Source organism: Pelodiscus sinensis, chromosome 10 (assembly GCF_049634645.1).
Source record: "Pelodiscus sinensis isolate JC-2024 chromosome 10, ASM4963464v1, whole genome shotgun sequence".
Taxonomy (NCBI): domain Eukaryota; kingdom Metazoa; phylum Chordata; order Testudines; family Trionychidae; genus Pelodiscus; species Pelodiscus sinensis.
Window position 1 is genome coordinate 27,303,493 of NC_134720.1, and position 22,933 is coordinate 27,326,425.

The window sequence follows — 22,933 nt, forward strand, 5'->3', positions numbered from 1 at the left end:
ATGACTAACAGCAGGGATGGATGCTTTCCACTGGCAGAAATGCTATATTCTAGCCATTCTAAATAGAGGCAATCCATAGAAAAGCCTTTGATATTCCTGATTTCCCATTAGAGTTAATACCGAGAATCCCCTGGAAACTGACTTAGTATGTGCTCTGAAAATTATGGTCACTTAATCACAGATCTGAATATGAAGGGGTGATCTAATTTGAAAGGTCTTTTGGGCCTTCCATTCTCTTTTTTTAAATTTAAATACACACACACTGCATCAAATAAGATAAAATTGCTCATGAAGCTGAGAAACAGCAAATAGAAGTGTTTTTTCTCTTCCTTACAAAGATAATGGGGAGTGTAGGTTGTGCTTTCCAAGACAAAATTGTGCAAAGATTTCCCTGCTTTCCGATTTCCAGGGCCAGATCTTCAGATGATTTAAATTAGCATTGCTCCACTGAAGCTGATTCCCTGAACATAGATGCAAAATATACTCAGCTTCACTTTTTCCTGGACTTTTACCAACAGGGTGGAGTTCTGCTCTACCATACTTTAGGAGTATGAAAAGGGTGCAACAATGGATGTAAGAATTCAGTAATAAAGTGGGAGGTTATCACTTGCATCTTGTGACTGGATCCAAACCAGCAGGCATGTATGTGTCCAGCGTCCCACTGATTTCAAGTGGGGCTCTCTTTAATAACAGGGTTGCACTTGTGTGGAGCTATTTACAGGATGGGGAACTAATTTGCTCATTTATATGTTAATGTCAAGAATAGTCTTCTAGCTCCAAGCTATTTCATCGCATAGCAGGGGCTCTTATTGCTGGGAACACACTATAAAGACTGGGTGTGGTGCATGGCTACTCCGCGTAATGAAGTAATTGTGTACCAGGGTTAAGTCAATGTAGAGCAGTATAAAATGTTGTAAAACGATTTGCTAAAGAGGAGTTCCTTTGTTGCCTGAGTAATCTCCACTTTGTGGAACATTTTTCTTGCCATCAGGATTCTATAATTCCCCCCACCCATCATTAGATTCCTTCCTGCCTAAGTGTGTGTGTATTGTGGTTTTTTTTAATTGATTGAGTATTTAGCTCTGTGAAATTAATCTTAAAAGGGACACCTTGGTCTAAAAGCTTTTTCAGGGAGAAAGAACCAGACAAATATAAAGCTGCTGTGGGCCGTACACATAGAAATTTCAGGAACTTTATAATCAGAGTCTCCTATATTTAAAAAAAATATTTTTCTCTTCCTTGGTGCTGTGTGGAAAATCCCATACCAAAAAAGGAAAATTGATTTACTCTTCATGGCAAATTGTGAAAGTAAGTATACACAAAGTAAAAAAAACCTGCAAAAATGGAAGATTTTTTTTCTTATCTGCCAGTTATAGAAATCTCCATTTTATACTAGTAGTTGGGATGGAAGTTTTCAGATACAAGTGACATTTTAAACTGATATCCCTTGAAAACTGAGGAAGTGGACTGACAATGAAAACTGAGTAAAAAGACTGGACACTTCTTGGGATTTAAAAAACATCAAACAAGGAACAGAAAATTCACAGCCCTGAACCTAAGAAAAATTCTCAAGAACAGATGACAGGCCAGACTTTATGTTAATAAAGATACAGTAGTGATCAGTTTGGCCAGCTGTATTTACTTTTAGGGAGAGCATTAAAAAGGCAGAATGTATAATATGTTCCTATACAATATAAAGGTGTATGTGATTGTGTGTGTGTGTGTGTGTGTGTGTGTGTGTGTGTGTATACAGGGCTTGACAAATAATACAATCTACTCACCTGTGGTAAGTAGATTGTAACCCGGAAGAGCCGGGTTCGGGTGATCTGCGCATGCGCAGAATGATCTGCGCATGCGCAGATCGCCGGACAGTGTGGCTGGCGAGCGGGGCTCGCTGTGGTTCAGCGAGCCCTGTGTGTGTGTGTGTGTATGTATATGATTGTGTATTTCTACATCATATGGAAATATACATAGTTCTGTATATACCCACAACTACTTGCAACAGCCGTCAAAGTTACATTCTCTTATTCTCAGTTACCTCCTATTGTTTGTGTAATTTGGATACTAAGTATTAAATTTTTGTTTCTGAAACAAAGGATATTTTGTTATGATATCTAAAACCTTTATATTTACAACACTCTGCCCCTAAACTTTTCTAGAAAAACTATGCTACTGTTTTTATCAGGTTTGGAATGATTAATTTTATTGACTTACAGTATGTATCAATTAATTTTCAACACCGCTTTAGAAATGAAAAACGAAAGTGCAAAGGACCTGAGACACGGAGTGCTACACGAGCAATGGGCAGACTGACACCAAAAAGAATCACGATCATTTTTTAATGCTACTGCTTCCTCTTAGGGAGCTAATCTTACTTTGACTTTCCTTTTTATTCTAAAAAGCAAAAAATTTAGGCATAAAAGCCTCTCAATTTTTTCCATAATAAATTCTGTTTAAAGCAGCCTAACTGCCTGATGTTTAACCAAAAATACCGAACACCTGTCCCGTCTCTCCCCCCTCCTCCCAAAAAAAAAACCCATGGGAGAAAAAATTCTGTTGAGGAAAAAAAAGGAGGAGACCAAAGTTGTTGAGCCAAAAAAAAAAAAATTAAAAAAACCCCAGTATGGCCAGTGGCCACCCACCGTCTTATCTTCCTGCTCCATATTTTCTGGGTTACAGCTGCAAAAGTACTGTATAGCCAAGGTTTAGTTTTTAATGGAACTATTGGAATCTGGCCCTACATGTTGAAGGACCACAAATGCTGTGTTGTGTTTATCACTCATTCACAATTATAGCTTTTTATTGCAGCATATTCTATTTCAAATCTGAATAAATTTAATAAATTATACTTTAGGGGTGCATCTAGACTGGCAAGATTTTGCGCAAAAGCGGCCGCTTTTGAGCAAAAACTTGCCAGCTGTCTACACTGGCCGCTTGAATTTGCGCAAGAGCACTGACTTTGTAATGTACAAAATCAGTGCTTCTTGCGCAAATACTTTCACGCTCCCGCTCGGGAAAAAGCCCTCTTGCGCAAGAATACTTGCTCAAGAGGGCCAGTGTAAACAGGGAAGAACTGTTTTGTGCAAAAAAGCCCCGATGGCTAAAATGGTGATCGGGGCTTTCTTGAGCAAAATTGCGTCTAGACTGGCCACGGATGCTTTTGCGCAAAAGCACTTTTTGTGCAAAAGCATCCGTGCCAATCTAGACGCGCTTTTCCGGAAATACTTTTAACGGAAAAACTTTTCTGTTAAAAGTATTTCTGCAAAATCATGCCAGTCTAGACGCAGCCTAGATGTTTACCTTTGACAAGGATTAATTTAGCCAAAATACATTTTTAAAGTTTACTCAAGAAATTAAGTTATTTAATTTCAATTAAATGGAATTAATGCATTAACTGTTTACAGCCATCAGAGAACTCTCAAGGCTGATACTTGATTTGTGGGGACTCTTGTATGAAACTTCAATTAGGTTTAAACATCCTTTGCTAGTGGTAGGAATAAAATATGCATTTTTTTGGTGAGATGTTGGCCTCTGGAGACACTGATGCCTGCTCCCAACAATGGGAGAGATTTGAGGATATGAGAGGCATTAGCTTAGCCTCTTAAACTTTGCAGACCACTGGACTACATCAAAAAGGTAGCTGGAATCCTGCAGGGTACCAGCTATTCTCTTGAGTTGCTCAGCCTCCGCATAATTTCTGGCAGTAAAGCTCCCTCTAAGTAAATGCACTTATTGCTTCTACTTGATTAGCATGTTCAACAGCCCATCCAAAAAAATGAGCAGGTGCCTAGGGGACCTCATAAGCTTCAGAGAAGGGAGAAATGCCATAAAGTGACCATCGCCCAGTTCTGTTCAGACTTCTCTCTGAAACCCTGCAGAAGCCTTGCAGTAGAGTTGGGTGGCACAGGTGACCCTGAGAAAGCTGGGTAAATGCAGCATTAGTCATTCCTATGGAACAGTTCAGGGGAGGCAGTTCCTTTTTCAGCAGAATCAAAGGGTCAGAAGTGTAGCAGTAACAAAGGAGTATAAAGTTGAGGAGACACTATTTCTCCTCTGCTGCTGTTCTGATTTTTTTTAAATCAATTTCAATTTTTTTTTTTTGCTCCAGTAGAGTGAAGCAGAGGGTTCCTAAACATGAACTCTGTGGGAAGATTTTAAAAATAAGTTGCCTGTCACCTGAGAAGCATATGATCTTTCTGAATTCTATTCTAAAAGCAATTCACAACAAGGCCTTGAATTTCTTATACAGCTTTTTTTCTCAGCCTTAATTTTTCATTTTAACTAACTCTTTATAATTCAGGGGTTTAACACAGCATCAAGTACATTTTTACCTTTTTAAATAACTGGAGAATATCTTTTTGAAAATCAAGTGAGTTTATTCAAAATCCAACAAATATGCATCCTTGTATGTATTTTATCACTGGCAGAATCCTAGAAATTAGACCAAAAAAGCCTGTTGTGTGATCTTATTCAATCCATCTGTCAACACAGTATTGCTTTCTTCAGTACATTCCCCTGACCTTTGTTAATATTTGGATTAAACTCATCCAGTTCCTGAAAACTGTATCGTACTATTAAGTCAGAAAATGTGATGCTGTGTCTAAGTAGTAACATTAAAATGTGAATCTAAAATAGCTAGTGCAAGCATAAGTGAAGCTGCACTGATTTATGTTGGTGTGATTGGGATCAAACTATGGCTTAATGGACTACATTTAGCAGTGATTTAAATAGTAGTTTAAAAAGAGCCCCACAGAAACACTTGTGATAAGCTTTGTATGATAACAGTTAAATGGTGTCTAATTCTAAAAATATCCAAGTTTAATTTCAGAAGCTGAATTCTTCATTGACTTGCCTGCTACTATGGCATTGTTCTGTTATTCCATTGCTCATGTATAATGATGTCCACATGTTCTAGCTAAACATTTTAAAGCAACAGAGGGACTAGGTTTCAATATTTTTAAAACCCAGAGCTCCACTTGAAGGGGGTTAGGGAGGAGAAGCAAGTGGAAAAAGAAACAAGCCAGAAAAAAATACAAGACTAATCTTTTTGAAAGGTTATATTCTCTCTGTTTACATTGATGAATTCAGAAACTGCACTAGAGAAACTTTACATCTACTTTACCTGAAGATTTGATTTTTAGAGAGAACAATTGTAGAGTGTGGGTCTGAAACACAATTAAGAGTGAATTGGAATACTATTGCTGTGACTGACACAATTACTTTGACAAGTATTATTTGTGCAATTCCTGGCTTCTGAATTGAGATGTTAGACTGGTGGGGAGTAAAGAATGAGAAATAGCCTTTGTTTACCACTGAGCACTTCAGCTGGAAAAGCCTGTTGGTTTGCTTTTCAAAAGGCATGGAACATAACTGAGCTACTTCAGAAAACTGCAAAACGTTTAAATTTTATACAGGTTGCACCTCTAAAATCTGGGATGCTCTGCTTTGGCAACATCCATGGTCCAGCCTGACCATGGATGTTCTAGGATCAGAGAGTCCTGGGGTGCTGCAGAAAGGTTGGGGCCCAAGAGCTGGCGTGTGGCTCATCTGGGCTAGGGAGGGGCAAGGGGCTGGAAAATCCCTCATCCGAGGTCCAACCTGTATTTATGTGGTATGACAGAGAAAGGGAGACTCCATAAACATGGCCTTTCTCCACCTGCAATTCATTAGGGGATATTATACCCATATCAGTCCCAAACTTTAGATGAGCTGGTAAATTTCATTCCCTTCATCCATCTGGGATGGCCATTTTGCTAGCGTTTTTCTGCAGGATAAGGAATGTATGGTGTCTGGATATTTCTATCAAAATCTACTGAACTGACTTTATAAAAATGGAATGGAATATCTTTCTGGGGAATGGAATACTAAGTAGCTGATGCATTCATTATCCAAGACTGAATGGGGAAAGTAGCAAAATAATGGGGAAAGGGCACAAAGGGGCACTAATGTTTTATAGTAGAGATGTTTCAGATCTTATTATGTATGGCCTATGGTTGGCAGGCTGATTAAATCAGGCAAAGAGAGCACTGTGCTATAGGCGACATTGAATCAGCACCGCAGGTAGAGTTCAGTTAGTGCTTCTCTGCAGGACTGGCTTGAAAAAATATCTCTGTGTGTAACACATGATTGCCAAGGCAGAAGCAGAATGCTGACACACAACTTGTGACAGCCTGGCTCTGTCCTGATTTATAATCTCTTCATTCTTTAGGTTATGTACTGATAAAAATTGTTTGGAATGCTCAGTTCAGACAAAAAAAACAGGAATAAGTAGCAGTGTTATTCAAAGTTTTAAAAAAGATCACTCGATTGAAACAGAATTAGACCCAAACTCCAGTCCTTTTACCTTTTGCTTTTATAGTCAGCTCTATGCCCAATATGGATTTGTGGGTTTTTTGTGCAAAAACAAACAGTATGGACCTTTTCTTTTTTGTACAAAATACCCTTTTTGTGCAAGATCCTTGTGCCTTTCCCACAAAAATCCCTTGAGCAAAAACTGAATGAAAGAGAATATGCAAATGAAGCACGAGAAAATGCTAATACACGTTTCATTTGCATTGCCTCTTTCGGCAAAGCATGTAGTGTAGCCATAGCCTGTAAGTATAACTGGAAGTATAACAGTAAAAGACTGTTGCTGCTGATGGAAAGGGACAGTTGAAGGTCACATAGGCTTTGTCTACACTGAACAGTTTAAAGTGCTGCTACATCACAGCACTTTAAACTGAAAATGTGGCCACAAAATGAGCACTGGGAGAGAGCTCTCCCCGTACTCTATGTAAACCACCCCCTTGAGGGGAGTAGCTAACAGAACTGGGAGTACAGTCCACATTGGCATTTGATGGCACTGTAATTTGCTGCACTTGGGTGGTGGGGCTGTGTTTTCACACCCATGAGACAGAAAGTTACAACGCTGTAAAGTGCCAGTGTGGACTTGACCAAGCCTTCCCTTCAGGGCGGAGTTAAGAAGCCAGCGAGGTGCATATGTTTTGCTGGCAGCATAAGTAGCAATAGCAATGACAACGATGCTTAGCATTTTGCAGAACAAAAGGGAAAAAGTTGATCCAAATGTCTATATATAATAAAAAGAGACAGCGGGTCACATTCAGTAGACGTCAATGGAGTCAAGCAGAATTTTGTAGTCTAATAACTATGCAAGTAAGCAGTTCTATAAAAGTAAATCTATAAATAAAAAATGTGGCTTGATCCATGGCATGCAATATCCATCGCCCATCTCTAAAGGAGGTGACAGAACAAAGGGGATTCAGGAAAGGGCAACAAAAGTGATTATGGATGTTACGCTGTATGGAATTTGGGGATCACTTTAAAATATTATCAATATCAATATTATAGCATGGCAATGAATTATGCCATGTAAAAATCTGCAAAAATGTAATAATCTGCCAAATAATAATAATATCATTTATTATGTTTGTATCACTCCTATATTTTGTGGTATGGATACAGTGACAATATTTTCTGAAACAAAAATAGGGACACATTAGCCACACCCTCCAGCCCCCTTAGGCTAAGCCCACCTGTCACATAAAGTCCCACCTCTGGCAGGACTTCCAGTGTTAAGATGGACACATGACTGTAAGTAAAGGGTGTTGTGTGACCTTCTAAGAACTCCTCCCATTGGCCTCTGCCAACAGAGTTTGGCCCCCAGAGGACCTTCCCTTGCAACTATACTGCAATTGCATTAATTCAACTTGCATTGCACTAACTCGGTGGGAGAGGCTGGGGGTGCCTCTATTTCAGTGGTTCTCAAACTTTTTGGCCCGTGAACCACCTGGTTCAATGTAAACCTTTCCATGGACCACCAGTTGCTAATGGAAACTCACTGTTAATTACATAATTACACTCGAGCCATTTTGCTAGTGCTGCAGCTAGGGAGAATGGTTTAATTTAAATTATTAAACGGATTAGGTGTTTTAACTTTTTTGTGTTAATTTATCAAACTTCATTTTAAATAAAGTAAAATATGAATTTATGACCAACATAAAGGTTTCTTTCAAAAGAGGAATGTAAATGAAGCAAATCGAAAGTGCAAATGAAGCGTGGATTTAAATATCCATCACTTCATTTGCATATTCGTGTCCGAGCGCGTTTTCAAAAAAGGGTTTTTCAAAAGTGAAAGCGCTGTTTAGACAGGGTTCTTTAAAAAAAAAAAAAAAAAACCAACCCCTTTTTTGAAAGAACCCGTACTCCACATGTTTTCAGGAATATGGGTTCTTTTGAAAAAGGGGTTTTTCCCCCCGAAAGAACCCCGTCTAGACTGAGATTTCACTTTCAAAAAACCCGTTTTGAAAAAGCGCTCGGACACAAATATGCAAATGAAGCACTGGATATTTAAATCCGTGCTTCATTTGCACTTTCAATTTGCTTCATTTACAGGCCTCTTTCAAAAGAGGAATGTAGTCTCGACATAGCCTAAAATAACAAATGGTCTGAAAAAGATGCTTTGTGGGCTTCTGTTATTACTCTCTCACATATGAATAAAATGTGAAATTCAAGGAAGCTAAAAGCTTCAATACCAATATTTTTCACACTGCATGAAATTAGACTGTGGCACTCATTGTCAGCAGATGTCACTGAGGGCAAACCCATGGCAAATTCAAAGGGAGATTGGATATGTATACCAATAAGAAGCATATCCAGTGTTATAATACTTTTACACCTCTTCCAAAATGTATGTCAGGGTTTAACACTGTTTCTACCAGTAAGGGAGAAAGAGGACCGCAATATGGACTCAGATTATCCCATTTCTGCCTAATGTGACTTTTGACACCTTCCTCTGATGAATCTGAGTGCAGACTATGGTCAGAGATAGGCTATTGGACTCCACTAGGTAGACTTTGAATCTGATCCAAACTGTCTTTCTAATTCTTGTGCTATCTTGATATTGAGCACCAAATCTTAAACCAGTCATGTTATCGCCATTTAGGGGCAGTTGTCTACCTCTTAAATAATCAGGGACTATTTAGAAACTGTGAATGTGTTTTCCACGTACTGCTTGGAACATCTAATTGTCATAGATAGGTACTGAATAGCAGGCCTGCAGAACTCTACTGAGAATCTTATGAGGTTGTTTGACCTTACCAGGAGCAGACCAGGGTATTCATTTAAAATATGCCTTCCACTATAGTAAGGCCATTCTGTCATATTCAGACTCCTCTGAAATGGAGACCTGTTTTTGCCTCTTTGGAAAAACTTAATCTTACTCAGGCTATGTCTAGACTGCGTTTCTTTTTTTTCTTTTTTTTTCTTTTGTGGAAGAAGATATGAAAATGGCATGCTCATTTGCATATCTTCTTCCGATTCTTTTTGCAAAAGAGGTTTGCCGATAAAAAGTCCCATGTAGATGGGGCCATTTATCAGAAAAAAACAACAACCCTTTTTCACAAGATCCCTTATTCCTCAAAAATCGAGGTTTACAGGATCTTGCGAAAAAAGGTTTTTTTCCCCTGCAAATGAGCATCCATTTGCATATCCTCTTCTGTGCAAAAAAAAAAAAAAAAAAAAAAGTGTAGACCTAGCTTTAGTCTATTGATTTCAGGAAATATATGTTTGTTATATATAAATCATTACTCTGATATTTTAGTGCTTGCCTAAGCATGGCTGACTAGTATGCAGCTGATGTCATCATAAACAAATACAAAAACAGATGAGCGTAGATGCTGAAATGGGCTATTTAGAGTACTACTAGGAAGGTTTTTAAAAAAGCAGTTGTCATGATTATGAGGGTTAGCCAGCAGCCTGGGGATTAAGGGTTTAACTACACCTAGCCAGGTGGAGTGACCAGTAGGAATGTAGGTGGGACTTTCAAACTGGGAGAAAGGAATTTGGGTTTTTTCCTTTCTCCCTTTTGTCTCTCTGGGTGTGTTCTCTGCAGCTACAGAGAGGGACAAGCATGTCCCTGTTGGCATATAAGGCCAATCTCAATTGATTTGTTTTTATATTGACTCGTGCTATTTTTTATTTGTTGCTATGCATTCTATATGAAGGTATGAAGGAAATTTTGGCATAAAACACATAATATGTGTAGTTAAAATACAGTACCATATTGTGCTACATTTTCCTCACTATCTCCCCGAGAAAGGTCACCCTTCCCCATCAGGTGTGTCTCACAAACAAAATAGAGGACATGGAGGAAGAGGACGCCAAGGGACACAGAAGACTGTAGGCCTGAGTATGGACTTTGACTTTGGGCTCTATGTTATGACTTTGGACTTTGGGCTGTGACTATGGGACTGGACTATGTCTTTGGAATTGTGACCATGAGTTTGAACTATGATTTTGATGATAACCATGGTACTGAGTTACTCTCACCCACTGTTGGGGGCATGGCATGGGCAAATCCAGGGGTATCTCACCCACCTTCCCCACCTGGAAGGCTATGTTCCCCCAACAGCTGTGGCCAAAGATGAAAAGAGGAAAAGGATGCTGCAGAAGAGAACTCCGAGGGACAGGGGGGGGTTTCTCTTTTTCCCCTTTTTCCCTCCCCCCTCATGGACTGAGTCACTGCCACTCACTGTGGGGGACTTGGCCAGGGCACTCTGGGGGCACCTTACCTATTTCCCCCCCAGAGATGTGTGTCCCCCTCGAAAGGTGCACCTCAAAACTGGAAAGAGAAAGAGGATGAGTATGCAGAAGAAGAGGATGCCGAGGGATGCAGACGACCTGGGAAAGCATTGGTCTTTCCCCATGATAATAGACTTTGTGACTCTATAAACCACCCACCTTAGCAGGACACGACCAGGGGCACCACCAGGTCTACCCCATAATGGCTGTAGGCTTCACAGAAACCCTGACAAGCTGTAGGCTTCACAGAAACCCCGCCTTCATCCCCCAAGCATTCTCATATTTACTTCCTCCCTAATTTCCTTCCACACTCACCCTAATAGTATAACCTAGGTTACTAAAAACAGTATGCCTACCCCTTAGGGAAAGCGCTCTCACTAATAAATATATTCTGGGCTACTATAAACAGCCAATTACCTACATCTGGGGTAACACACACTCCTATATGTTTTATGGGTATCTCAACACACCACCTGCTCTAACTCCCCACCTTCCCTTCCATCATCCACCAGAATTTACATGTTCTTCACTAGCCATATAAGAACATAAGAACGACCATACGGGGTCAGACCAAAGGTCCATCTATCCTAGTATCCTGTCTGCCGACAGTGGCCAATACCAGATGCCCCAGAGGGAGGGATCACAACAGGTAAACCTTATGTGGTCCCTCCCATGTCACCTACCTCCAGAGAAACAGAGGCTAGAGACACCATTCCTACCCATCCTGGCTAATAGCCATTGATGGACCTAACCTCCATGAATCTATCTAGCTCTTTTTTGAACCCTGTTAAAGTTCTAGCCTTTACTGTTGTGAAAGCAGGCTCTTTGCTGGCCAGGCCCCTCGTGCATATTGCCACCAAGCAAAAGGTCAACTTTTGATGAAAAACCCTTACACTATGTAACTTAAAGATCAGAGAGGAACAGGAACCAAAACCAGACCTAAAGAGTTCATGTAAAGTTCGTGCTGGTTGTGCTGACTGTGCCATGCCCGATAAGGCAGAAAAGGAAAAACAGGAAACCATCTCACCCCCTTTCTCCTGTCACTTAACAGACAGGGTCTGCTAGCCTATCTCAAAAAGCACGCAAAAGCTTTCTCTATAAAACAGCTTCCCTTCCTGTATCAAACTGAGGAATCCCGAATAAACATTGGAAGGCAGAATATGAGCCAGGTCCGAGGACTGATCACCCGAGGGCCACCTCCCGCTCACTGAACCAAATGAGTTCCTGTAGAGCGTAACATATACCAAACATAACGAATACCAAATATGTTGTTGTTGTTGTAGTTTGTGTCTGTTAAATGTAAGTATTGTTAAGTAGTAGTGTTAAAAGTTTTAGATAAATGATTAGTCTTATAAGTAAGACTGATGTAAATGTAACTGTTAATAATCCCTAGTCCCTTGTTAACCACTATTGGGATTTAGAGAAACCTCAAGGAATTTTCTTTACTGTATTGCATTTTGCTTATTGGTCATTCTAATAATTACTTGGTGCCTACGTATGTAAGAAATTGATAAAACAATAATTTATACGTACATGCCCTTTAATAAAAGTTTAAAAGATATTTAGTAATAGTTTGCCTGTTTCTGCGCCTCCTTGGGGCTAGCCACATTTCTGAACCTTTTACTTTAAAAACCACAAATGCATCCTCTAGCAAGGAGTTCCACAGGTTGACTGGCACTGAGTGAAGAAAAACTTCCCTTTGTTTGTTTTAAATATATGGAGCACAACTTGTATGCTGAGAGATGTGGGCTCTTTGTATGCGTGGGTCACTACCACGGGGTACATGATATAATGTGGCATAAGGGCATGTAATCAGCTCGCTGGGCTCATATCACTATAATGTAAATGATGTACCCACCCTCACCCCAACCCAAAAACCTGCCCCTGGATTCCCTATCCACGCCATTGCTGTTAAACTTGTGCTTGATATGCTAAATAAACTTGTCAATCCGTTTTTAAGCAGAACTACAATGAGATCAGTGATGAGTTCTCCCTCTGCTCACATTCCATTCAGATACAAAGCCGGGTTTTGGAAGCTCCTAAGTTCCTTTTCAGATCAGAGCACACAAAAGAGATGGGGAAATAATGGGCAGTGGGTAGTATGACTTGCTACAAACTGATACAGTTGGCCAGGAAATTGGCAACCACCAGTGGATGAGCTTAGTGGAAAAAAGGTTAATGGTAAAACTACTATTGATTTAAATAAAGAAAAGAAGGGCCTTTATTGTACTTAATATGTAATGCACCAGAATGGTTCACTCTATACATAAGATACTAGAGTTAAACATTATTTTTATTTCCTTTGATCTTAGGCTGAATTGACTGAGTGGCTAGGTCTGATGCACTACATGGAAGTTCTGATGATGATCACAAGTATGGAGTACACCGCACCAGTATCAGATGAAAATATGACAGTCACTGACACAAAATTCAACAATGTTCCAGTCCGTTTGTTCATACCCAAGAAGCAATCCAGTGGGCTCAGAAGGGCAGTGATTTACATTCACGGTGGAGGCTGGTGTGTGGGAGGCTCAGGTAAATGCAAGATTCTTCTTTTCACTGACAAGAACCTTGTACCAAAAGGTCTCACCTTAGTAAGAATGTTGCCTTCTAGTCACTGGTCCACACAAACAGTAAAGGGACCTGCTATTGATCACAGTTGCAGTAGTTCTCTTGTAGCTCAGATGATACAGGGGCAGAATAAAGGTTCTAGTTGCACATTCCTGTGTATGAGATCATATAAATGTTATCTGTGGCACATGGATTTGTTATGCTAACAAAAGGAGCAGGAACAGGAGTGGGCTGGTTCCTCAGAAGGGAGAATAGCATCTAAATGGGGAAAGAAGATGTGTCCCAGAAGAGGAAAGGCCCCGCAGAGGCTTAATCACAGATGATGGAGCCTCACAGGGAAGAAGAAGCATCCGTCACAAGAGAACAACTGAGTTTCTCTTGAGCATCCACCTATCATTCACAATTAACCCATGAGAGTGGGCTGAAGACAGGGGAGAGAAGCATCCTCAAGTCATCAGCATCTTAGAGCCAGGCAGAAACAACCAGGGATGGTGCTTGGTCCTGCCGTGAGGGCAGGGGACTGGACTCGATGACCTCCCAAGATGCCTTCCAGTTCTATGAGATGGGATAGGTATATCTCCAGAACGCAACCCAGGGAAAGGAATGGAAGATAGAGGTGCTCTGACTACCAGATGCTACTCCACATGATTCTGCTGTCTATAAAGGAGGAAAGAAAAAGCAACCACCTGCCTTTCTCTGACAGAAAGAGGACAGACCCAAACCTAAGATTCCCCTTGTTTTTTAAAAATGAACGTAGAGAGAAAATTGGAAGAAATCAAACAGTGCAGTGCTGAGGTTGTCAGGTCTGTTACTCCATATCCCCTGTAAGCAGGTACTTTATTCAAAATGCCTCCTTAGGAAACCCTCCTAACAAGTCAGTGCACTGAGGGGTTCCCCTTTTCTTCATGAGAAGGCAGTTACACATTAACTTTTCACATTTATTTTACCATTGAGGGTAATTTTCAGGACTGTGCCTGTAGCAAAGGCCTGAATTAGGAGATCATTTTAAGAAATTAGAGCAAGGGCCCTGTCTGTCTTGTGTTTTCACTGGCAGAGAAAATGTGTTATATATAAAAAAGAGAGAGAGATTTTTAGCTGAGCTTGCTTCTTCAGTTACCACTGCATTAATTATATTTCTCTTTGTCTGTCATGGCTCCCTTGGGGTGCTATGCTGTATAAATAAATCCAAGGCTCACAAGTAATTTAAAAGGGTCTCTACCATTTAGAGGAATGTTTTCCTATTAGCTCTGCATTTCACATGCTGTGCATTCTCCTGGAAGAATGTAAAGTTTTGTTTCAGTTAAGTTTTGTACTTTAGGAGGCAATCTCCCTGCTTGTTTTTACTTTGTCGTCTTCCACGTTATTTCCAACAAGGCATTATAAAAACATTTAATTTTTTGTGCTGTGCTTTTGATAGTATTGTTCAATTGGAATGATACCCAGTCATATTCTCCCTCAGCACACACATTCTCTGTTTTTTTCTTAATGTACTTTAACAACTTAATAAGTTGTTATAAATTACCATTTTAGGACAAGCAGCCACAGCTGTACTGGTAACACAAACAAAGCATCTATGGCTTAAATTCCTAATGACCCTATATAAATTGCATTGCATTGCTCCCTATACTAGGGAAGCTGGCTGCTAGTGTGCCAGAGACTTAAGACAAATTTGCTTCTCTAACAGACATGCAACCTCTTTAATTTCAGCATGATTGCACGCATGTGACTGAAAGATAAATCTGCTCCATGGTGTCATTTTCATTCCTTTTTTCTCCACCATAAAACTTACACCTTCATGAGTTTAAATAATGCATTGTTCTTTCATGGATGTTGTCTTGTATGGGTTCAAGCAAGAGTTGAATCATTAGATTTCCTTTGTGCTTCTCGATAAAGTTGTAAGTACAGCAGTTGAATTGCACTGCTGTGAAGGCAATGAACTGTGGAGATTTTGAAAAGGGACCAGATTTCTGCCAAGTGGGGCTGTTTACATATTTGTTTTTAAGTGCAATCAAATATGCTTCAAGTGATTTATTTCATTTCAGCCATGGAGCCCTATGACCTCCTCTCAAGATGGACTGCAAGCAAGCTAAATGCTGTTGTTGTATCAGTCGAGTAAGAGAGATTCTGTTTCTAGCTTGACTTAGGGGTTGGGATAAATGGCCCTTTGTTTCCTATATATTTGTGTTGGGGGTTTGTGTTTTATGTGGTTAATGATAATTACTTGCAAACAAAATTGCAAAGATTTTAATAGTGAACATTGTCCCTGTGGTGGTGCATGGGTATTCTTTTGTGAGGGGCATAGCCTAGGTCAGTATTTCGCAACCAGTGGTACGTGTACCCTTAAGGGTACGTGAGAGAAGTCTGGGTGGTACGTCAACGCAAGTGAAATTTGGCCAAAAATGTCTGGGATTTTGCCATGAAAGGGGTTGGGGAGGGGGCAGTGGCATGTGCCTGTCAAATGGAATGTTCAGAGCCGTGCCCCAGATGTTAACAGCTGCTCTGTACACACGCCCCAGCACTGGTGGGAAAAGCGCGTGGCTGCTATGGCAGCGGCGGCGGCTCCGGTGAGACTCGGGGCAGTTCCAAATTGCAGGGAGAGGAAGGGAAAAAAAATCACGGCCATCTCTCCTAGTTTGTTTCCTCTCTGGCAGCCTCCCTGGTGTGCTCCCACAGGGAGGGCAGCTGGATCTGGAGACGCGCATTACCTCTCACCCCCACTAGCAGCCCAGTACAACACATCCCCATTGCCCGTTTTAGCTCCTGAGGCGGCGCAGAGAGGAGCTAAAAGGCGGTGAAGTGGCACAATAAGCATTGCTCCAAAGGACACCCTCCCCCCCCCCCCCGCATCAGTGGCATAGCCGGTGGGGGGGGGCAGTTGCCCCGGGGTGCCACAGGGGGGCGCCAGGCTGGGAACACACACCCCCAGGTGGCAAGCCCAGTGCTGGCAGGCCACTTGCTCCCTGTAGACAAGCCGCTGAGGCAGGGCCAGGTGGAGGGAGCAGACACTTCAAAGGTAAGGTTGCCATATGCCTGGCACTGGGTAAGGAGGGAGCTGGGAGTGCCTGGCTCTGGGGGAGGGGTGGGTGCATTGGGTTAGAGTGGGAGGGCTGGGGGTACTTATATATATATATTAAGTGGTACTTTTTAAAAAAAGTTTGAGAAACACTGGCCTAGGTAGCTACATTTCTGCTCTGTATCTAGACTGTGCCTAAACTACACCCCTCTGTTGTCAGAGGGATGTAAATGAAGCACTCTGAAAGTGCAAATGAAGCAGGGATGTAAATATCCCATGTTTCATTTGCATAATCAGTACCGGATCTTTTGAAAACACACCCTGTTGTCGAAAAAATCGCATCTAAACCATGGTTTCAGTTTTGAAATGGCGCTTGTTCGAAACAACGCCATGGCGCGATTATGCAAATGAAACACAGGATATTTAAATCCCCGCTTCATTTGCACTTTCAAAGTGCTTCATTTACATCCCTTTGCTGACAGAGGGGTGTAGTTTAGACACAGCCCTAGATAGGGATAAACCCTACTGCTCTCATTTTATTTCCTCTCTCACAGTAGGCCCCTACTTCCTTGCAGAAAACTGAACAGGCTAGAGCCAGAACCCACAGCTTCATTTTCAGGGAATGATTTAGGGTGGTAAAGAGCAGCACCCTTCCTGAATGCTTTTCCTTCTTCTTCCAGAGGACTGATCCAAAGCAGCTCAGTCAAATGGTAAAAAGACCTGCATGGAATCCACACCTTTAGAATGCCATTACAAAGCGAAATTAAATTTGGTTGGTCTGTGCATGGGGGAGTAGGGTTGTCAACTTGGGGTAATATTTTTAAAAACTGGACACTAAACCAGAAATGCCAGAACTTCCCTAGCCCCACCTCTTCCCCCCAGACCTTGCCCCTGTCCACTGCTCTTCCCCTTGTCATTCTCTGCTTTTCTATTCCCACCTGTTACCCGCACATATTTCTTTATCGCTTCCACACTTTAGGGACACACACCTTTACCCACCTCCTAGGGCTCAAGGTGCAACCCTGTTAATTTACACACCCACCCTTACCCAATTCCTAGTGCTTAGGGCATAACTTCCTGCATGTCTTCAGGATCTTTTACCATTGAAAGAACCTTACACAGTAATATCCTTACTCTCTATTGACAATTGCCAAGCAAGCAGAATATACATGCTACATACAGTGCCATGCTCACCAATCCTGATAAACAGGCAACTTCCCCTGTTGACCAGGCAAGGTCACTCTCATCTGATCCTGGCTGCTGCACATCTCAGTCATGCAGAGGAGTCCTGGCAGCTCTGATCTTAGGCTGGGTCTTGGAGGTGAGTCCTTTCTTCCAAGTCTTTCCCCCTTCTTCTTCTTCTTTCTGTTTCTTTCTTCCTTTTCCCTTTTCTTCCTCTTTCCCTTTCCTGCTGGTCTCCTTCTTGGACCCCAGTAAAACTTGAGTCCTGGTTAGCTACCTTAACCAATTATTTTACTCTAATTTTACTAACCAGTTGTAACATATTGTAACAGATCTACCTAACCAATCATACCCTCCACCTTAGTTGATTGACACCTAGCAAAATTAATTATATAACAAACAGAAACAATTAAAAAACAGACAGAGACCACACAGCCAAACAATAGGAAAGTGAGGACCATAATCATAGAACGAGGGTTCTGCAACCTCAACTATTGATAAACAGTTTCTTGCCAGACAAAATGCTGTTAAACTAAGTTTTCTTTACCCATCTTGAGATCTGTTTCTTTACCGGGTATATTGGTTGCCATTAGGATGGAATCTCCTTCTGAACAGTCTGGTATGACACTATTGTAATGCAATTTAGATGGAATGTGAGTATGTGACCCCCACGCTTTACAGCTAATGGCTGCTGCTCTTCAGTCTGGCTGCAGAGGAAGGATTTAGGCTTTCCAATATGGCAATAGAAAAACCATATTGTTACACCTCTAACCATTCTGCCTGGGTCGGGTGGGACTCACCTGTGGGTCTGAGGCCGGAAGCTGCAGCTGCCCAATGCAGGTAGGAGGCAGCCCCAGTTGAGTAGGAACTGGTACAGGTGGTAACCCAGTGCTTCTCCACTTTCTTCACCCACAATAACTGGACTTTGAGTGTCCAGTCAATAGAGATGATGGGACACTGTCAGGTTCCCTTTTCAACTTACTTTCTGCTCAAAAACTGGGCACCTGGCCACTCTAGGAGATGGTGAGAGAAGCTGGTTTTCAATTATTAGGGCAATATTTTATATAATTCTGTATTGATCTATTAAAAAGAGTGGGTCTACTTTTAAGAGACATATATGAAATAGTGAAAAATCATCTACAGATTGGAAGCCATATTTCGCATCTTTTAAACGGTGCCTGAAGCTGCCCTGTGTCTTTTTTCATATTTCAATTTTTACATTTTTATAACTTTGAAATATACAGTTTGCTTTTATTTAGAAAATTAGGATTCTTCATTATAAACTAGTTGTAGTGGTGTGTGCACACCCGGTCCTATCATGGGATGGCTAATGGGTGTGTGGGCACCGTGGTCAAGTCTGTTAGTCTGTAACCTCACAACCCAGAGGTCCAAGGCCTAGAGTGAAGGCAATAGCCCTAGTATCCAGGGCAGGGTGGTCTGGCAGCCAGAGCCTATTAGGGTGGCCTCTCGGTACAGGGCAGCATGACCTAATGGCCAATACCATAGGGGCCACCAATAGGGGGCCGAAGGCCCAGGGAGAGGAACCTGGGCCCACCCAACTCCACCGGGTCCTGACCCAGAACTGTAGCCGTGATGGCAGACTCTGCCACTGGCTCAGTGGGGAATCCCACCAAAACATAATCATCTCACCCATCTGGGAGATACCACACCCTCCCTGGGTCACTCCCTATCATAGTCTGCGGTCTGGCAGTCCATGAAGCCTCAGGGTTTCCAGGTTCCTCAGCACAAGTCTTTCCCTGGGGCTCCATTGGCCATAGAAGACTATTTTGTTCCTCTGGGTCTCCAGTTTCCACCAGCAGGGGCTGTGGCTAGTTTTCCACCACAGATCCTTCCTCTTCAGTTTCCCTTCTGCCCCTGACTGAGATGAGCTGTTCCCTTTTATACTGGCACAGCACTTCGAGTATGTCCAGTATGGCCGTGTGTGTGTGTGTGTGTGTACAGTGTGGTATTAATGACTTCTGGCCTAATGTGGGGTATCCACACCTCATCATGCTAGTTCACTCAGGAATAGATTTTTATAGTTGAATTCTACATCCTTGAAGCAAGAGCTTTATAACAAGCACTCCATTGCTAGAGTGTTGGGCATAATAGAAAAACCTCTACACCAGGTCATTCCTTCCTACAGAAAAGTCCATGAAAAGGGTTGCAGAGGAAGGAAGTTTCCATGCTCTTCTTAGAGTCCCTCCCCACTGCATATTCCACTCTTGTAGGGGGATGGCATATGACATTTCCCTCCCCAAGAAAAGATTGCAGTGGCCACTGTAAAACTTGGAAGATCCCCATGTGTTCATATGGACCCCAAGAAATCTGCAAGTGGCCAGTGCCATTTGTGTGGAGGCCCTGTGCCTCTGTAATAGCTCTGAGCATGGCAGTATCCCACTCCTGCTTTCTGGCAGTGAACATCCCTTATAACTATGGTCTGTACTATAAAGCTTAAGAACGGACATGCCCGATCAGATCAATAGTCCATCTAGCTAATTTTCCTACTTTCCAACAGTGCCATAAAACAGGGAAATTATCACATGAACCATCCCATGTTATCCAGACCCTCCATCCGGCAGTCAGAAGCTTAGGGATACCCACAGCTTGGATTTCTATCCCTGACCATTTTGGCAACGAGCCATTGATGGCCCTATTTTCAATGAACTCAACTAATTCTCTTTTTTTATTCAGTTATACTCTTGGCCTTCAGAAAATTCCCTGGCAATAAGTTCCACGAGTTGACTAGCCACTGTGTGAAGCAGTACTTACCTTTCCTTTAAACCTGCTGTCTATTAATTTCATTGACTGACTTCTGGTTCTTCTGCTATGTGAAGGGGTAAATAACCATTTCACCTTCTCCACACCATTCATTATTTTATAGACCTCAATCATATCCCTCCTTAGTTCACTTTTCCAAGCCGAAAAGTGCCAGTCTTTTTAAACTCTCTTTCTTATTCTAAAACTTCAGAGGGGTAGCCGAGTTAGTCTGTATCAGGAAAACCTTAAAAAACAACAAATAGTCTAATAGCACCTTAAAGACTAAATAGTTACAAGAGGCTCATAAGAACCATTAGTTTGCACTTGGAAAGGAAGATGACCAACACCAGATTCTATACAGTTCATCCAGGAACCCAGGAACCCACCACTGCATTCAGTCTTTAAGGTGCTACTAGACTATTTGTTGTTTTTTAAGTTTTTCCTGTTACAGGCTAACTCGGCTATCTACTCACAGTCTCATTTTTTTCTTCTCCTCCTCCATTTTTTCCTCTCCCTCTTTCTCTCCCCCTCTCCTTCCCTTATTTATTCTTGGACTTCCAACACTCCTGTCATCTGAATAAGTGGGTTGAGCCCACGAAAGCTCATGATAAAATCTAAATGTTTTGTTACTCTTTAAGGTGCTACTAGACTATTTGTTGTTTTTTAAATCATTCTTATTGTACTTTTTCTAATTCTAATATGTGTTTGCTCAGCTGAAGTTACAAAAACTTCATGCACTATTCAGTGTGTAGGTGTATCATGGCTTTGTGTAATGGCCTTCTGATATTTTTTGTCTTATTATTGATCCCCGTCTTAATGGTTCCAAACATTCCATTAGCTTTTTTTTTACTGCCTCTGCAGATTGAGCAGATGTTTTCAGAGAACGTTCTATGATAACACCAAGAGCTCTTTCTTGAGAGGTAACAGCTAATACAAAATGATGAAGTCTGAATGTGTAGTTGGTATTATGTTTTCCAATGTGCTGTACTTGGCATTTATCAACACTGAATTTCATCTACCATTTTATTTCCCCATCACCCAGTTTTGTGAGATCCCTTTGTTTAACTCTGCAATCTGCTTTGGATGTTAGGCTGTCGTGCCTAATTACTCAGGATGGTTATGTAGCTGTGTGTCTTTTTTTCAAAGGATTGTCCACTGGGAATTCATTATGAAAGGTCAAACATGGATTTTATTTTCAGATCACTATCCAAATGTGACTATCACAGAGCCATTTGCAATGCTGAGCAAATAATTGATGAGCATGGGTGCCTAATTACAGAAAAACTGCAGAACACAATAATGCAATCAATTGAAGACTACTTCTAGGATTCTATTGTTTTCATAGCCTCCTCTTTGCAATAGGAAATTGCCTTGATGCACCAGACGCCAATGCAGTAATTACATTGTCTTGTAAGACTAATATTAAATCAACGGGCACTCCAATAGATTGTGAAAATGCACATTAATTCCCTTACGTTCTGAGTGTGACATGGCTGTTTCTCAATATTTCCTTCTAGAATTGTCAGGTTGGAAAAAACAGTTGTGTGTCAGAAATTTTTTGCCACTGAAATAATGTGTGAATGTTCATACAAATCAACAACTTTGAAACATGTTTGTTTTGTCAAGCAGCTCCAAATAATACCTGTTTTTCTTTCCCACAGGTATAGATTAGCACCCAAGTATCATTTTCCAGTTCAGTTTGAAGACGTGTATACTGTAGTGAAGTTTTTTCTACAAAACAGTGTTCTTGCACAATATGGGGTGGACCCACATCGGATCTGTGTTTCAGGAGATAGTGCAGGAGGTAACTTGGCCGCAGCAGTGGCACAGAAGGTATGTGGCTTATATTTTACAGGTCTAGAGAGTTTGTTCTACTCATTTTTCTTACCAGGGTAATTCAGCAACACCGCACGCAAATATCTCTGTTCATTAAAGAAAAATGTGCCTCCCAATTATTTTTCATCTACATTTATGCTGGTGTCAGTGAGCGGCTGTAAGTGCGTAGAGAGAAAACATCAGTTCTCAGGTTGGTGAATGTGGTTTTAATGTCTCAGATTGAACAAACTGCTGCAGCACACAATATACTTTAGTTGTTATTAGTGATGCTTCTACTTAGTAACACTATAGCAGTTCCTGATAAAACTCTGCAGCAGATGTCAGAACATGTTTGGGGGGCACTTTCTAAATCTGCATACTCCTTCAGAAAAAAGCTCTACTTCATAAAATAATAATTAGTGTCAAGTCATGCAGCCATTTCTCAGGTGAAAGTCCATATAAAAGGGATTTAAAAAAAATGCAGAATTTGGTCTATTTTGATTAAAGTGCTATTCCAAAAGGTGATTAAATGTGAGCAACTGATCAGTGTTAATACAGTTTTGTAAGCAGGTTGTTCTGTTTAGTTAAGACACTCAATCTGTACTGAAGGATGTCTGCTCTGGGAAAAACTTGTATTTTGTAATGTTGCTGCTTTGGAAGTGTTCCATGTTCATGGTGGTCAGTACAGCTGGGTGAAGGCTAGCATGACATTTTAAGCAACCATGATGTTGAATTTATTTCATGTACTCTCATTTTGTTCTTCATGCGTTAAGGATGCATGAAAGCTCAATTATTATACTCTAAATCTCTCCTCGGATTTAATAAGACAAGTGGATACAGTTTATGTAGTGCAAAATAATTAATGAAGTCTCAAAAAAATCTATGCTTCATAAATCATGAATATTACAAAATAGCATTTTTTGCTCATTAGAAATGCACCAGTGACTTCCAATTAATGCCCTTTAAAGAAGAACATTTTCAGATGTATTATTTTCATTCAGAGTAAGAAACAAT

General features: G+C 41.1%; 1 protein-coding gene across 3 annotated transcripts in view; it reads left to right on the forward strand.

Annotated features, from left to right (window-relative positions):
* The window catches only part of AADAC (arylacetamide deacetylase), a 105,855-nt gene that overhangs the window by 77,262 nt on the left and 5,660 nt on the right, over positions 1–22,933 (forward strand). For all 3 annotated transcript variants that reach the window (XM_075937731.1, XM_075937732.1, XM_006115950.4), the window contains 3 exons: positions 12,891–13,113; positions 15,192–15,261; positions 21,766–21,937. In XM_075937731.1, coding sequence (XP_075793846.1) covers positions 12,891–13,113; positions 15,192–15,261; positions 21,766–21,937 — 465 coding nt within the window. The remainder of the gene's footprint in view (positions 1–12,890; positions 13,114–15,191; positions 15,262–21,765; positions 21,938–22,933) is intronic.